This window comes from Toxotes jaculatrix, chromosome 24, assembly GCF_017976425.1.
Source record: "Toxotes jaculatrix isolate fToxJac2 chromosome 24, fToxJac2.pri, whole genome shotgun sequence".
Taxonomy (NCBI): domain Eukaryota; kingdom Metazoa; phylum Chordata; class Actinopteri; family Toxotidae; genus Toxotes; species Toxotes jaculatrix.
The window spans coordinates 7,508,964-7,525,565 of NC_054417.1; the positions used below are offsets into that span (position 1 = coordinate 7,508,964).

General features: G+C 39.9%; 1 protein-coding gene and 2 non-coding genes across 3 annotated transcripts; all 3 read right to left on the reverse strand.

The window, feature by feature from the left end:
- Nucleotide 1: 1 nt before the first annotated feature.
- On the reverse strand, nucleotides 2–74 carry trnar-ccu. Its single transcript has one exon. It is a non-coding gene; the product is annotated as a tRNA-Arg (tRNA).
- A 3,063-nt stretch (nucleotides 75–3,137) lies between these two features.
- Nucleotides 3,138–3,210, reverse strand: trnar-ucg. The gene has a single exon. It is a non-coding gene; the product is annotated as a tRNA-Arg (tRNA).
- Nucleotides 3,211–7,199: 3,989 nt separating this feature from the next.
- On the reverse strand, nucleotides 7,200–7,991 carry LOC121178135 (leucine-rich repeat-containing protein 3-like). Its single transcript, XM_041032661.1, has one exon. The coding sequence runs from the start codon at nucleotides 7,989–7,991 to the stop codon at nucleotides 7,200–7,202; it is 792 nt and encodes a 263-aa protein (XP_040888595.1).
- Nucleotides 7,992–16,602: the final 8,611 nt, after the last annotated feature.

Consider the following 16,602-nt stretch of genomic DNA (forward strand, 5'->3'; position numbering starts at 1 on the left):
TCACCCCAGATGGGACTCGAACCCACAATCCCTGGCTTAGGAGGCCAGTGCCTTATCCATTAGGCCACTGGGGCTGGACAGTATGTGTAGCCATAGAAAGAAACATCACATGTATGCCATTTTTGGGTGTCCACATACTTCTGGCATTAGTGCTTCTCACTCACTTTCTCTGCCTCTTGTCATACACATGAATTTAAAAACTGCATCTTGGAGGATACGTCTTGAATCACAAGAGCTGTCAGGGTGCAGAATTCATTCATTCTTTTTTTTTTTTTTATCTGACTCTGCCTCATCTCTCTCTTTTTCTCTCTCTCTCATACACACACACACACAAAACACAATTCAGATGCTTCATATCTTCATGAATTCATTCTGAACTGAGCAGGCCTCTCTCAGCGTGTTCCTCCACCAGCCCCTGTGGAACACAATGATAGTGAATTATTCCCCTCCTCTCTAAACCCAAACGCTGCATTTTCCTTCAAGACTGCATCTTAAATTGAAAGACCCCCTCAGCAGGACTCTCTCAACTTCTTTGTGTCCATGTGTAGTGACTACTTTTCTTTGTTTGTGTCTCCGTTTTAACCTCATTCTGCTTCTATATTGCCTCATAAAAAAACACTGAGATGTGCCCAGAGAATCCATCCTGAATGGAAAGATGTATGATGTATGGATCAAAGAAGAGATGTGACGCCTGTCTCATTTGCATTTCCAGGAACAGATGGTCGCCATGAAATGTTATGGGTGCCATGAATATCCTAACATCAGGGCTTTGTATTCATTGCAGGGTTTTGTTTGTTTCTCCATTCATGTGTCATTACAGGCCTATATGTGTTTACCCTGTTGTCTTCCATCTTCAGAAACAATTTCAGAGAAAATAAAACATCTCCAGAAAGTGGATGTTTGTGGATGTATGTGTCCAAGAGTGTCAAATGCTTGAAAGGCAAAAGTTGTGAGGAGACAAAGACATTAAACTCATTAAAGTGCAAAAAAAGATAAAAATGTATTTCAGAGGGGAAAAAAAGTGCATGTGAATGAACATGCTCTGAATATGAAAGTGGCTGGCTGCTGTTTGAGCAGCTGATCCAATTAAGGGAGGCACTTAATTGAATCAGGTGTGCGAGAGCAGAGCTGCAGCACAAACACTGAGGCAGCTTAACAGGAAGGACTCTGCTGGGAAACACTCCATTAGGCTAATTAGGCTAATTACTCTAATAAACTTCTTAAATGACTATGCAAACTTTCTGGGAGTCACCTTACCCACCAGGCTTGACACAAAGATCACCTGTGTACCTGGAAGCTTTGAGAACACCGAACCTACAGCTTGGCAAAACTTCACACTCCCCGAAGCTCCTGAAGGCAAGTTTTATTTTCATGACTTTTCTTTAACTTCTTCACTATTGGTATTAGTCCAATGTAATTTTCAAATTGCACTTTTTTCTACGTTAACTATCATAGAGGCTCTTTTAAAGCTGCATGCTAAAGCTCTTTTGTTTAGCTAATTACATGACAGGTGAGAAAAGGTAAGTTTTCCTTTGAGTAAATGTGTTTTGCAACATGTCAAAACATATTCCTGTAAGGTTAAGTTCCTGTTTTCTCAGTCTGAAAAATTCATACAAACACAATGTGATGAAACTATTTCATTCTGCTTCTGTGACTTACATGTAATAATAATAATAATAATAATAATAATAATAATAATAATAATAACAACAAAAGGCACAAAGTAGGAGTTTTTAAGAAGGTGAAGGGCCTCTTCTTTCATACTGTACTGAAAAACTAAGTGATCTCTAAGCCTCAACTAATTTACAGGCATAAATTTAATTGAAAATTGTCTCCTTCCTCCTGCTGAGAGAGGAGGAGAAGATTAAATTCTTCCTCAGAGAGTGAACACTTCTGGCTGTGCTGTCAGCGTGCCATCCGCCTCAGTGAGAGTAATAACAGCAGCAATAAAACTGTACTTAATTTATATATTCAGCAATTTGCTTTAAAACTAAAAGAAGCTTTCCAGTCATTGTACTGTATGACAGAAATTTGTCTCTGTGAATGATTCATCAAACAACATGTAGCCTACATTCTCTTATTGCACTGCTGTAACTTTATTGCACTGTATTGTTCTTTTTTTAGGAAGTAATACAAATAAGTTAGTCCCTAAATTAAACTGTAGGGGAGAAAAAAACAGGCTGTGAAATGAACAGACAGGTCACGACTTAAGGTCACCTCAGTATAAACATCCCTCTTATTCTCTGTCTTCTGCAGACACTTAAACCTTGAACAGCGATCCGTGAAGGTGCTGCGTAATGCATCAGCTCTGACCAATAAAGGTGAGGTGTGTGTATGTGTATCGGTGTGTTGCAAGATGTCAGTGTGACAGAGACACATTTGTTTTTTGATTTTTATTTCCTGAGAGCAGGACTGGAACCGAGAGCAGATTCAGATAGGAATTCAAATTTGTGGACACAAACTTCATGTGTCTATAAAGTTTAGTTTGGACATTTAGTGTGATTTTAGTTTGGACATGGCTTTGGCTGTGGTTTCTCCATCATGTTTACTGTCCCCAAAGAAGAAATGATGTTTAAGATGTCTCCACAGTAATATCTGTCCAGTCAATGATGAACAGATGTTCCAGTGTTGGAATTATGTGTTTTAATCAGTGGGCTGATCATACACTGCAGTTTATGTTTGTAAATTAAATGATGTGACAGCTGTTTTTTTTATGTTAAGCATCCACTCAACTGCTGCTTCTAAAGGATATTCCTGTCTTTTGGTTCAAATGTGAGAAGCTGCAGCAGTGAAGCCAGTATTTTTAATTTTTTTCATCTGAGGGGCAAAATGAAGTTGGTTATTTCCAATTTCACATCCCATGATTACTTCATTGGTGCAATAGGTGCTCTGTGTGCAACGGTCAGTTAAGCAGCCAAAATGTCATCCTGCCTGTGCAATGTCAATTTGGGGAAATCATGACGTCAAAGTGTTTGTTCCACAGCCGTTTCCGAAGCACCTCTGCCGTGTCAATCACAAAAATATTGCTGGAAAACATGAAAAACACACCATCCAGCCCGTGAAGCATTTGAATTCCTCATCTTCAAGCAGTTTTTATATTTCAGAGAACACATAGGAGCCAAAGATGATACAAGTTCCAACCATGAAGGGACTCGAACCCTCAATCTTCTGATCCGAAGTCAGACGCCTTATCCATTAGGCCACATGGTCTTGTTGAGCTTCTGCTTAGATTTTGGTTGTGGTCCAGCTCACAAGTAGGCAAGAGCTGACCTGCAGCCAGTAAGACAGACTTATCTGGGGAGCCGAGAATGCTAATTACATTGGTAGCCTTTCAGTATGATAAAATGGCTGCATCCAAGCATCCGATTCCCTGATGCAGGGTAAAGTCCATTTTGCTTTTAAAGACATTGCTTTGTCTGTGACACCAGACATTGCAGAGAAAATACGTTCCAGAAACAAACTGGGACATATGCATACATTTTGCATATGAGAGACAGCAAGAGAGATTGATGATAACTGATCATAATTCATAGATTTTGTAGGACACAGAGTCCTCTCAGCCACTTGGTCACATGGGAGCTGGTGTCTTCGTTCCACTTTGTCAAACCTGTGACACGTCTGAGAGAGCGTGCCAGAGGGACAGACTTAGTTCATGCACAGGTGATGTTACTATATCAATCAGTCCTCAAGTGGGTTTTGACGGGACCACGAGTTGCAGTTGCAAGGGAACAGAACTCCACGTGGCTTAACATTGCTCAGTGTATGGCCCCTGGTAATAGCTCTGAATTCAATTCATTAGACACTCAAGAATTAATTTACCTTGAGAGAGCGTTAAACCCGACTGGATGTAGACAGTGATGAGAGACACACATTCACCTCTTGATGTTTTCTATTTTGCTGAAGGTCGTTGTTTATAAGTGAAGGCGCAGCGAGGCCTTCAGCTAATCTGTAAACATTGCCTAAATGTTCATTGAGAAATGGTCAATCTCCATAAAAGGGTTTTATTCTACATTACTGAAGCTGGCAAATGTACATCATAAATCAATGACGATGTGATGGATTTGAGTCAGTAAGAATATTGAATAATACAACATTAATGAAACAACACATTTGCCAACAATTTAATGACGTAGACAGTACAGTACAGTGTCTCATTTTCCTGTGGCTTCATTATAAACTAAAAGAATGACAGTGGCAAACCACTCATGTTAACATTTTCAGTATGTTTATTTATATGTATAAATATGTCTTTAATCTTAAATATCTGGTCTGCAGATTTAGCCATGCCGCTTCAGAGTGGCTAATGAAATTCCACTCTGAGCTTAAACGGAGGGAGGCACACTGACCTCAAATGTGTTCGGCTAATTAATAATATTCAGTTCATTATGATATACACCACAGCCCTCTGGACTTGTGAGATAAAGTAATGTGGACTGTAATTAACATTGCGACCGTTTGACGGGAGGGATAGGTCGAGTTTTAGAGACTACAAGGTCAGCATTAGATACTACACAAAATATATTAAGTGCTTTTCACTGGCAGAGAGAGGATAAAAGACAGGCCACAGTTTTGTGTCCTAAAATTGTAATATTGAAAAAGAATAAACAGATGAATCAAGTCATTCACATGATTATATAAAGCGATGCTGTAGTAGGATATTAAATGAGCAGCTCTCATAATGCCTTCTACAAAGGCTCATTGGATTTATGGATTTGAACTTTTGGCAGGATGAAACTATTTTTGGTTTGCAAGACACGTATTAATATTCTGACTCATCCCGATCTTTGCAGCTGAAGATCTATGGCTTCTTTATTTGGAGCTGTGGGTATTTTTCATAGTAATCTGATCTCATTGTGAGGAATGTGTTACGGCTTCAGATGAGCTGATACGGGACGGCGCGTGAGGTTTAAAGGCTGTGCGGCGCATTTATTGGCGTGAGGCTGCAACAACAATGACCATAAAAAACATTTACAGAATTCAATGCAGGATTCACCAACCGTTTCCAGTTGTATCCTGAGGGGGAACATTTCCAGAATGTAAAGAAAAATAAATGCAGCAGTCTCTTGTGATAAGATGTAGCGAGACAGCTGCATCTGACTTACTGAGAGACAGGATGGGATGCTCACAGACCCATGAAAGGGCAGGAGCTTGGTGTATATACAGCCACTGGAAAACTGACTTGAGTTGGCATAAAGCTGCAGTAATCATGATTGTAATTAAGAAATACACCGGTTTTATTATTCTGAATTTAAAACGTGGGACTGTAATAGATAATCCTAATCCTAAATGCTGCTTTATGGTCTCTAAGAGTGTTTCCTTTCACCTGATTTTATAAGCATTTTCAATGTGGAAATTAAAAACAACCTGAGTGGAAACTCACACAAATGTTTTTAGTTGAAGTGGTAAAAGATGGTGTATAGATTAAAACAAAATGTGTCAATGTGCAATAGAAACAGACTTAGGGAATAAATCATGAAGCCTGTGATATACACATCACTCAAGCTACAGCAGTGGATTGAAACACAAACACTTTTTCTGGTAATTCAGCTAAAATGTGCTCATCATTTGAATGGAAACTTGACTTTGCCCAAATTCATTTCAGGCTCAACAGGAAGTGAGAGATCTATCTGCAGAAAGCTGACTGAAACTGCTGCAGCATGTCTGCTTTCACCTGCCCCAACATCTGACTTCAAAGAAGAAACTCAGACTGAGTGAGTACACAAACAGTACAAACACTATTACTCTGCAAAAGCGTCGGTTTTTCCTATTACGTTGTTTAACACGACTAAAATGTGTCAGAATAAGACTTTCGGTTGTTTTGCCTTTGTGCTACCTTAAACTTGAGAAATATATGAGAGCAATTTATAAAAGCCTGTAACGTCAATTAAACCTCAGCAGTATTTGTTCAATATCTGAGACAAGCTCATCTAATGGAGGTTTTCTGTGGCTGAAATCGATTATTTTCACTCCTGAAAGTGACAGAGTTATTACGTTTGGAAGCAAAAACATTAGGTGAGCTGACAAGAGTTCAAGCGTGAAATTTAATTGCTGGTTGCAATTCCACCTTAAATGTAAGATGTAGGAGTAGAAGAAAGGTTCAGTACCACCATACACAATCTCCACTACTGGCCTCGATCCTTTATAGGATATTAAATATACAAAATCTTTACATTAAGAAGGAATCATTCACTCATTCTGACAGGGAATTTTACAGTTAATACATCTAAATGTTACTTCTACTTTTTGTTTTTTCTGCTACTCCCCCCGAGAAGTCCCCAGTCAAGGTTTACTTTTTTGAAATACATCATAAAACTTTACGCTCCCTCCCAAAAAAACAACTTTAAACTTAGAAGTGATATCCCCCTCTGACGCTGTGGGGATTATTTTCCAGGTATCTCATTTGAGTGGAGTGGTGTGGTCTGCTGGGGCAGCAGTATCTCAACAGCAGACAGGAAGAGACTAAATAAACTGATCAAGAGGGCAGGCTCTGTCCTCAGGTGCCCCCTGGATACAGAGGAGGGAGAGCGACTTATGTGCAGTGCTATACTTCGTGTAAACAATGTGCAACATTACACCTCATGTAAATACACTGTTGATGTAAATATTTGTTTGATATCTGCCCTCGTCTGCATCCTGCTACAGCTGTAACAATGCTAATTTCCCCTTGTGGGATGAATCAAAGTTCATCTCATCTTATCTTGTTTCACTGAACTCTGAGTGGCTCTCAGGAAAAACCACAAAACGATATTCAAAACTGTTTGGGGTTTTTGGTGAAGTTTACCTCAGAGATCCTTTTATGCATTATACATAACATTGGAGTGAAAAATAATGATGTGCCACCTTGTTTTTTTCCACAGAAGGGAAATAAATCGAGATGCTAGGCCTCGAAATATTAACTGTTTTCCTGCTGGTCTCACGTTTAGGGTTAATTTTGAACAAGCTAAAAGTTTTGTTAAGTTAAAGAGTGTTGCGGATCTTGAGCCAGTACTTGAAGATGATGAGACTTTTAAACTTCCTCCCAAAGTCTTTGTGCCTTGGTCTGAATATATATCACAGAGCAATGTTTTATCACTTCCTGCAAAGCTGTCACTTATCAGTGTTCTTTATGTGCTGTGAGCATATTCACTGGTACACTTTCATCTGTATTCACTGGTGCACGTTCATCTATATTCGCTGGTACTGTTGCATCTTTTCAAACTCTAGAAGACACTGCTCGCTGTGTCATAGTCCTTGCTGATGTGGGATGTGCTGGGCAGGGACTTGAGGTACTCCATGTGCCTCCTGGCGTCCTCCTGGTTGTGTTTGATGTAGTAAATGATATAAGCCGTGACCATGGAGAACCAGCAGAACATGGCCACAAACATGGCCACGTCTGTCGTCTTGTGGTGGAAGTTGCAAAAGTTGATCCCAGAGTCCAGGACCTGGATCACTGGTTGTCCCACGTACTCCTCCTGCACCGACGTGTAGCAGCTGACCTCGTTCACCGTCTCAGGGTCCAGCCTCAGCTCCCTCAGCACCTCCTGCAAAGAGCACTCGCAGTGCCAGGGGTTGTGGGAGAGGCGGACGCGGGCGTGGAGCTTGGCGAACGTGTCCTTAGGGAGGCTGCTAAGGTGGTTGTTTGAAAGATCCAAGGTCCGCAGGCTATCTGAAATCCCTTGAAAGGCACCAACCTCCACATTCTCGATGGAGTTGTGAGATAAGTCCAGCTCCCTGAGGCGGTGGAGGTCTGTGAACGCCTCCTTTGGGATGTGTCTGATCCGGTTAGATGAAAGCAAGAGGACAACAGTGTCCTTGGGCAAGTTTGAAGGGATGTTCTCCAAGTTGCGTGAGGTGCACTGCACCACCATGCCATTCCTGTCCGTGCAGTGACAGGTCTTAGGGCAAGCATATGCAGTCATAATCATAGACAGGAGCCACAATGTTCCCACAAGGAGAAGAGAACCACAGGAAGGAGGTTTTATGGCTGGCCTATGCCTCTGAGTGGCCCCCATTAGCGGGCGTTCCGACTGAAATCAGCCCTGCGTTAAAACAACGCAAGGGGCTGCGTTGGTGGCTCTATGCTCCTTCAGGTAGCAATAACACATGAAATACAATCCAGGAAGTTCAGTTTGAATTACAGGTCGGTGAATTTGGAGGCTGATCAGATGCAAAAACACTGCAGAGCTGCTTCGGATACTCTGACATAGGATTTTACAACTCTGGAAAGTTATCAGGGCAGCACAGTTACAAGGTAAACAGCAGAAATAGTCTGTTCACATTCAAACAAGAATGTGTGCTTGCATGTATTTGATTGGCCAGTGCAGAGCCTTGCTGTAGCCCGCTGTGTTGACACCCCAGCTGTGTCGCCGGGCTCGTTTCATTCAAATAAATGAACAGGCTGCATTTTTTTTTCATGCAGGGCTAAACCCTGTCTGAACACAGCCTTAGTCTGGGCACTAACGTTTCATTCTCATCACTCACTCGGACATTATCGTTCATCAGTTTCCTCGACAGTGATAGAAAACTCAGCTCTGATCCAACACAAAAGGAGCAAGTGTCCAAAGGTTTTCATACTAGTTAAATGAGCGGTCAAAGTGCAGCACAGCTGAAGAGAGAGGGGAAGGAAATTTTCTGACAGGCCCAGTCATAATCATGTATCCAGGGTTGGAGGGCACGTCTTCTGGGCTGATGGGAAGAAACCTGTGTGAGAGAAATAGATGAAAAGATGGAAAGAGAAAAGGTGAGATAAAGACAATCTCGGGTCTGAACAATAAGTTCTTCACATTCCGGAGTTTCTTTGTTTTGTGTTTTGCTGCCTTGGACTTGCTGTTTAGAAATCCTGTTACTATACCTTAAATACATTTTATGCTGTTAATTTTCTGGTCCCATCATGTAAAAAGTGCCTGTTCAGTCAAACTTCTACACCATGTCCCTGCATCAGACTCCTTCCTCCTTGGAGGGGAGGCTAGTAAAGTTCAACATTATCATAATAATAGCATGTTTCCTCAGTATGGGCCTCCCACACTCAAGATTTGTCCCTGTGAGGAAATGACATACCGTTAAACAAGGTGTGGGCTCATCAATATGCAGCAGATGAACTTTGAAAAACAGTGATTTGTGATGACATAAAAAAAAAAAACTGGTCTGTAGTCTATAAGATGAATAGTGACGTATGTGAGAGCAGTGAAGGTCATAATGCAGATTAACAGCAGAACAGGACACAATGCGTTGGCCGGAAGATCACAACACAAACAACAACCGATAAGCAGCTTTTTGATCGAGGTAATCGAACAGGTTGCTCTGAAACTGTGTCTGAGTCCTGAGATAATACTTACATTGACAAGTTAAATGTATCAGGCATATGATGGAATCAGTATCATAGACAGCAAATGTCCTTGTAAGAATATTGTAGGAATATTGTGGGGAGACTAAAGAAAATAGGACATTGTTATTGTAAATCTACTTATTTGGTAATAACAGAGATAAAACCATTTGCACTAATTGTTAAAATACTGTTTAAAGCAAACAGGCAAAGAAATATTAATAATAATAATGATGATAACTGGTCGATTTCTCAGTCTTCTTTGTCTTCTTGATATAGTGAATTGAACATAATTGTGTTTTGGACAAAACAAGACTCTAGTAAAAACCCCAACTGGTGTAATCAGTTAATTAATCTTGACAACAAACAACAGATTATGAAAATAAATAGTTTCAGCCCTAAAAGCCACAACACACAAACTAAAGTTCCCTTCAGAATATTATAAAAATATCTTCAGAGAGCGTTTTTCTCATTGGCAAATCAATAATTATGTAAATTATGAATCCAGTTGGTGACAAACTAAAGACAGAAACACAAATCAGCTTACTAATTAATTTGTTCACTGTGTTTAACACTTGAAGAAATTTTCCTCTGCTCAGATTTTCATGTCTTTCAAATTAATCAGCTTTCAGAGGCGGCTGAAATCCCTCCTGTTAATTAGACTGTGAAAAGTGAGTTAATTATTGTTCTTTGAGTCGGCTCCTACCTGATAGCCTCACTCTGTCCGGGTCAGATAACCGCGCAGTCTCGGGGGAGATGCTGCTGGCATCCAGGAAGAAATAAGCGGAGAAAAGCATCGCTTCATCCTTTGCAAATACACGCACGTCTCCGGTGACTTTGAAATAAAGAGAGAATGCAGCCAGTTCAGGAGTCGGGGTGCAACACTTTACTGTCAGTTCACAGCCTCCTGTCGGTGCAGCTTTGCAGCAGCAGTGTGTCTGTCGGTGTGTGTGGATGTGGATGTGTGCACAGGGTCCCGTTTCTCCTCTTAAGCGGAAAAACCTGCGACTCACCGGGGAAACTACTGCTATCAACTATAACGGCTGAACAGAGCCAAAGAAACTTTATTGATATTACCCAGTTTCCACAGATTTCAATCAGCTTGTCAGCAATATTAAAACAATATTAATTATTTCCAAATGTATTGTAACAGTATTTCAGCCTGCAATAGTAAAACAGTTACCCATAATCCCTCAGTGGTGGAATGTAACTAATCACATTTACTTAATTACTTCACAAAGTCCAGTTTTCAGGTACTTTATAGGGAAATACTGCACTTTATACTCAACCACACTTACATTTAGTTAGTTTACATCCACAACATATTGTATAATCTGCTTGTAAATACATTCTGCATCGTTTAATTTCTTAATTAAACAAGAATAGAGGTAAAATTAGATGTAACTCGACCAGTTACATTAGTAAATGTAATAAAATTCACATGGCTGCTGACTGTAGGTTCACACAGACATGAGAGTCAATCTTAACATCTGACTCTCAGCAAGAAAGTGAATAAGTGTATTTATAAGTGTATTTATGTAAGTGTACTTTTCTTTTCTTGTTAGTTATTTGTCCATCACAAGTTCACTTCAGGCAGTTAATGTTTTGTACTGATAATTCAAAAGTTTCATGCAGAGGTGCTCCATGTGTGAGTCAGCTAACCTTTTCTAATGGAAAAAATTAACTTGACGTACCACAGGTGTCTGAAGTAGCTCTAATTTCAACTCTATATAAGTAGTAGATGATGAGCTTTTTTGGTTTTGCTGCTGAAAAGCCAAAATGGACAAACTTGTGAGAAAAGTCTGCGTCTTTAGTAACTTGTGATGGAAATTTCCTGTGTTTACTAGACTAAATAATTGGCTGATTTCTAGAAAGTATATTTGATCGGACTGAAAATGAATATCTGTTACTGTCCTATTGTACAGTGTTCTCTATCACCTACAGTATCTGCTCATTCCACTGTACCCACTGATGTATCAAATTTAAATTTCATGCTCGCTTGCACCTCTGAATGACATCTAAACCTCTTTTCAAGTTTTTAGGATGTCTCCTCTGCCTGATGGTTTTTTTTCCCCCAGTCGTTTGATGCACGCTAAAGGACAGTTAACTATAAAGTGCAGTGTAAAAACAGCTCACCACAGAGGACTTATGGAAATTAAAGGGTCAAAAAATTCCAAATAACCTCTTAAAGCATGCGTGTACTATTACTTAGAAGTTTCCTTACTATATGTGCAGGTATACAGGTGCAAGATAAATCTCCCTGTAGATGCTCATAGGAAAGGAGTTGAGAGTAAATTTTCTGACTCACAAAATCAATCACTCATACACGATCGTCCTACAGTAAATAAAGAGTCCTTCTAAGGCCCCCAAAGGTCCCTGAACCCCATTTCAGTAACCTACCACTGCCTTATTCTCCTCATGCTCAGTCTGTGACTGATGGCTTGCCCTGGGTGTCACTCTCTGTCATTCTTCATAAACATTGATTACAATTGTCCTGCCCCTGATGGAAGATGGACTTCAATACGGAGCCCGTCACACCCACGGTGACTAAAGACCTTTGAAGGCACTCCCAGCTGTATCGCCGTGACGCAGAGACCACCTGAATGCAGCCAGCGCCTTTGCCTTTTGCAGAGCATCTGTATGATTAAATGGCAGCCACGTGCAGAGTTCAGCCCTGTCAATTTTGCTGAAAGGCAGAATCATTGATTTTATCGACTAGTCAAGCATTTTAGCCTGCATGAGTTTGCTTCGCTGTGATAGTAGACACGCTCATAAATGTCAAAACAGCCTAACACCAGTTTTTTTTTTCCTTGCTTCTGGATAATCAGGATGATAGATTTACTTCCCGTTCTCCACTGTTTGAGCTCCGTGAAACTTGCCAAGGAATTTGTCTAACATCCTTACTCATCTTGTTGGACTCCTGGCAGAATTCCTGCCTGGTAACCCATCTTAAATGAATTCCTCCCCAGGATCACAATGACATGTAGCCAAGCCAGTTAAGGGGAAGCTTTGTCGTGCGAGCATTATAGGCTGAGTGATTCCGTCACAACACAATTCATGAGACATATTTATCATGTAAATTGTAACAGATGATTAATTCAAGTTATTTCCTCTGAACAAAGATACCATTTCATTCTGTCCCATCTGCTCCTCCTGCGTGGTGTTGCTGCAGATGACATTGCGAAGTCACTCTCGGCACGGCGCTGCCCTACAGTCTATATTGACCTCTCCGATGCCACGCTCAGTACATTTGATAATGCTTTCCCGCTGCAGAGACTATGTGACATTGGATTTTGCTCACTCTGCTTGCAATTGCTTTCATTCACGGGCGAGGACAATGCAGAGCCACGTCCACAATCAGAGTGGAAAAGAAAGAGGCCCAGCATATTTGCTGGCAGGAGACTCCTCACACTCCCTACTTCAAGACATTTTAGATTTGCACGTCGTCTCTCTCATTGCTTTGACATCAGTCCTTTGCATTATAGAGAAGGTTGTCTGTAAGCAGCTTACAGCAGTGCTGAGTGATAGCCTGGACCCGCTCCAGCTTTCATGCCAAGCCAACACAGGGACGCAGCATGCCTTTATGTTTTGGGCGAGCCCAGTCAGACAAACCCTTATTGAACTGTTACTGTAGGTAAATTGATTGAGGAGATAACAGTCTGATGCCCAGCGTACAGACCACTTGATTTACTGATGTCCTTTTTGTTAAAGGTTGAGCTTCAGAGCTGTCTGGGTTACATCTTAAAAAAGAAACAAACATGATTTTTTAATTGATTTTTTGGCTTTGTGACAAATTGTGACGAGATTTGTGCTTGTTAATTGCAGCAACAGGGAGCAGTGTACAGCTGTATGAAGTGAGGAAGGACAGCGCTTTGCAGAATTGTCCACTTTGTCGTCATGCTGCTGTCTGGTAGATTTTTGTGTGCCTTGCTGTATAAATTTGCATATTAATGATGTAAAACTAATTTCTTTTTTAACCTTGTGTTTGCATTTTTGATGACATGCTTGATACGTGTTCTTTTTGTCAAGGAGATCATGGCGGGACTTGATGGCGGGTCCATCTTCATACGTCTGTGGTGTTTCTTAAACGTGTTGTGGTGATTTGTTTCCAGTTGTGAATTTACTGCATCTCTGATATGCACCTCGGACTGACTTCTTCTTATTATATTGGTTGTCATGTGTCACATCAAACTGACAGAAAATTTACAGTGGGGATACTTTAACCAGTGGTGCCTCTGTCCCACTGCGCTGAAAGGAACGTCACCATCTCCTTTTGTGTTGTTTTAGAGCTGTATTTTATTTTTTAATATAGATTAATATTCTTTGTACTTCCCCCTGCGACATGCTGTTATTAAACAATACAGCGTGAATAGATTTGTCATGACTGTGGTGTGGCAGGGGTTGATTCCTCAGTCAGACTCACCGTCAGCTGCAGGGGCAGCCCGTTAAACTTCGATACACACTGCAAAGCTCTGTGTTGGATCTCGGCCAGCGATTACAGCCTGCCTACCTATCAACTTCTCAGACAGCTTCTTGGCTCTCACCAAGAAATTCTTAATCTATCTCTGAATCCAGCCCTGAGCCCAGGAGCCGTGATCTGTTTTCGCTAAAACTGAGGGGGTTCCCTGTCTCAACAGCTTGAAACTTACATATCCTGGCATCATCTTGTGATCTGTTTTAAGCCGTCAGTTCTCTTCTAAGATAAACTCAGGGGTATTCTGGTGACATGGTGTCACTGTTCTGCCAGACGCCATAAAAATAAGACCAGCTTTCTGTCCTTGAGTAGCTTCTCAGTGTTCTGAGTTAAAATCCATCCAGACACAGAACAACTTCATTTCCCAGATACCTCCTGAGGTTGAGCTGAAAAAAATCCTTCAGATATCCTGTGTTGTTTCTGAACTTTTCACCTGTTTATTACTCACAGCTTCTTGGTTCAAGTCCTATTAGCAGAGCTCATATGAGAGGTCTGTGTTTGTCATTGTAATTATTATTGAATTATCTGAACTGTCTGCACTGTAGCTGGTGAAATATTAGTGGAGAAGAAGGAACCTGTGATTCCAGTAATGTTCTTTAGTCATTTTCCAATTAGGACAAATTAAAAATAAATTAGAGTTAATGGTAATAATTATAAGAAATGATAGTTATTCCTCATTAAGCTGCAAACCAAAGACCTCACAACGTCCTCGAACCGCTCTTTGACAATCCCTGCTCCAAACAAAAAGCATGCAGCAGCTCTTAACTGTATCACTCGATTGTGTTTTTTAATCTGATTTTAATGTTTGTTGCACTGAAATTGCACAGCTATCTTTTAAGAAAGGATAAATGAGATTCTCATTTAAAACTCATCTAATTACCATAATCACTTTATACAATAATTAGCTATATTCAATTACTATCAAAATCTCCCTGGGGGGATTTTGCTCGACATAGGCCCTTGTCAGCTCATGGTTCATCAGGCTTTAATGTGTGCACATAGATGGTGTAGAAATAATCGAAAGTCAGTCATTTTCTCTAAGGAGCAACAAAGAGAAGCCAGAGAAAAACAAGTCACAGAAAGAAAAAATGAAACTTTATTTGTTTTTATACTTACCAACACTTTTGAAATTAAAACCTATGTAATTACTCACAACTAATATAGATCTGCACATAGCAAATAAATCAATTGAAAATAGTTACAAAGTTCTATCACTTTTTTTTCCCAAACTGCAATACACACAAACAAAAGCTGAAAAAACAAACAAACAAAAAAAAAAACATGTCTAGTCATTCTTTTTTTTTCCTGCTGTTGCTGCCACATGGAAAGTGGTAAAATTTAAAAAAAAAAAAAAAAAACATTTTTCAACAAGCTACACAGCTCTCCTGTCTCTATGCTAATAACTGAATAACTGAATAAATAATTGCACATTGCACCCTATTATTGCATTAGTTGCAGTTTGTTTCAAAGTCGTAGTATACTCAGGCATATACACAAATGTAAATACAGTTTTCAAACACTGAGTAACACATGAATATTGATGTTATTGAAATCACACTGCCATCACTTACAACTCAATATTCCTGCTTAGCGATCAAAGTAATTTTACACAACAATAATTTGTCAAATGCACGCGCTGGCTGTGCTAATAACCATTAGCAACTGTTGATTGTCCATTATTTAAGCAAACATTTCAGTGGTAACACATGCACTGGTAACTGTTGTATAAAAGCCATAATACCCTTGAGGATGTTCTTCACTGTTACAGTATGTGGGTACTTCGGAAAGAATGCCCTCTTAGGTATTAGCTAACTGTTCTAAAAAGCAAGTTTGCCCCCCAAAAAAAAAAAAAAAATCCAAACAAAACAATTTCTGCTTGTTCATTTGACAAACATTCCAATTGAAGTACAAGCTATGACAACTCGAAATAAACAGAAACACAAATCCATAATTTCAATGCTAGCACGACTACTTGAGTTCACATCAAAATGTAAGAATTATTGCAGAATAATCACTGACTATGCATTGTTCAGTATATTGATACAGCATTTGGTCCATTTACATAATCACATTTGTGTCATCAAAGCGCTTAAGATCCAAACTCAAAAGAAAAATCTGACATTTTGGCAGATGTGCTTGCTTTAGCTGTTTCCTTCTGCTCCCAGTCTGCTGGTGTACAGACGTCAATGTGGTATCAGTTGTCTAAGTTTCAGCGAGAAAGCAAATACCCATATTTCTCAAAATGTGGAATCTTTCCTTTAAGCTCAGCGTAGGCTACTGGAAATAAAACAAAAGTCGTGGTATGTATGAAGAAAATGCAGAATGTTGCTGTGTTGGACAGTAGATAATGTGATTCGACAATAACATTCAACAGCTGTTTGTATGCGTCAACACTGAATTGAGGTCAGCTGAAGCTCGCAAACGAGATGACTCGAGCTGTCCAATAGTATTTAGAGCATCCTCATGAGCAGAATACGCGTGGGATGGTTGAAACACTGAATCATATCAAATATCATCCACACCTCCCTCTCAAATTAAATACAATACAACTAAATTAACTTAGCTTAAGTTTCATGATCAACAAACAAAAAGTCAAAGGTGCATCACCACACCATAAATAAATACATGCTGGTTTTACTGAAAACCAGCGAAGCAGGAATTGTCATCCAACCTGTCCTTTTTTTTTTTTTTTAAATAAAAACAATTAAGTTGCTGACATAGTCGTGACAATAAAAAGACATTCAAACCTAAAGCGTCAAATCAACCGTATGACAACGAAAAGAACATGACAAGATGAACAATCGTGAAAAAGAGACTGAGTGGTCAC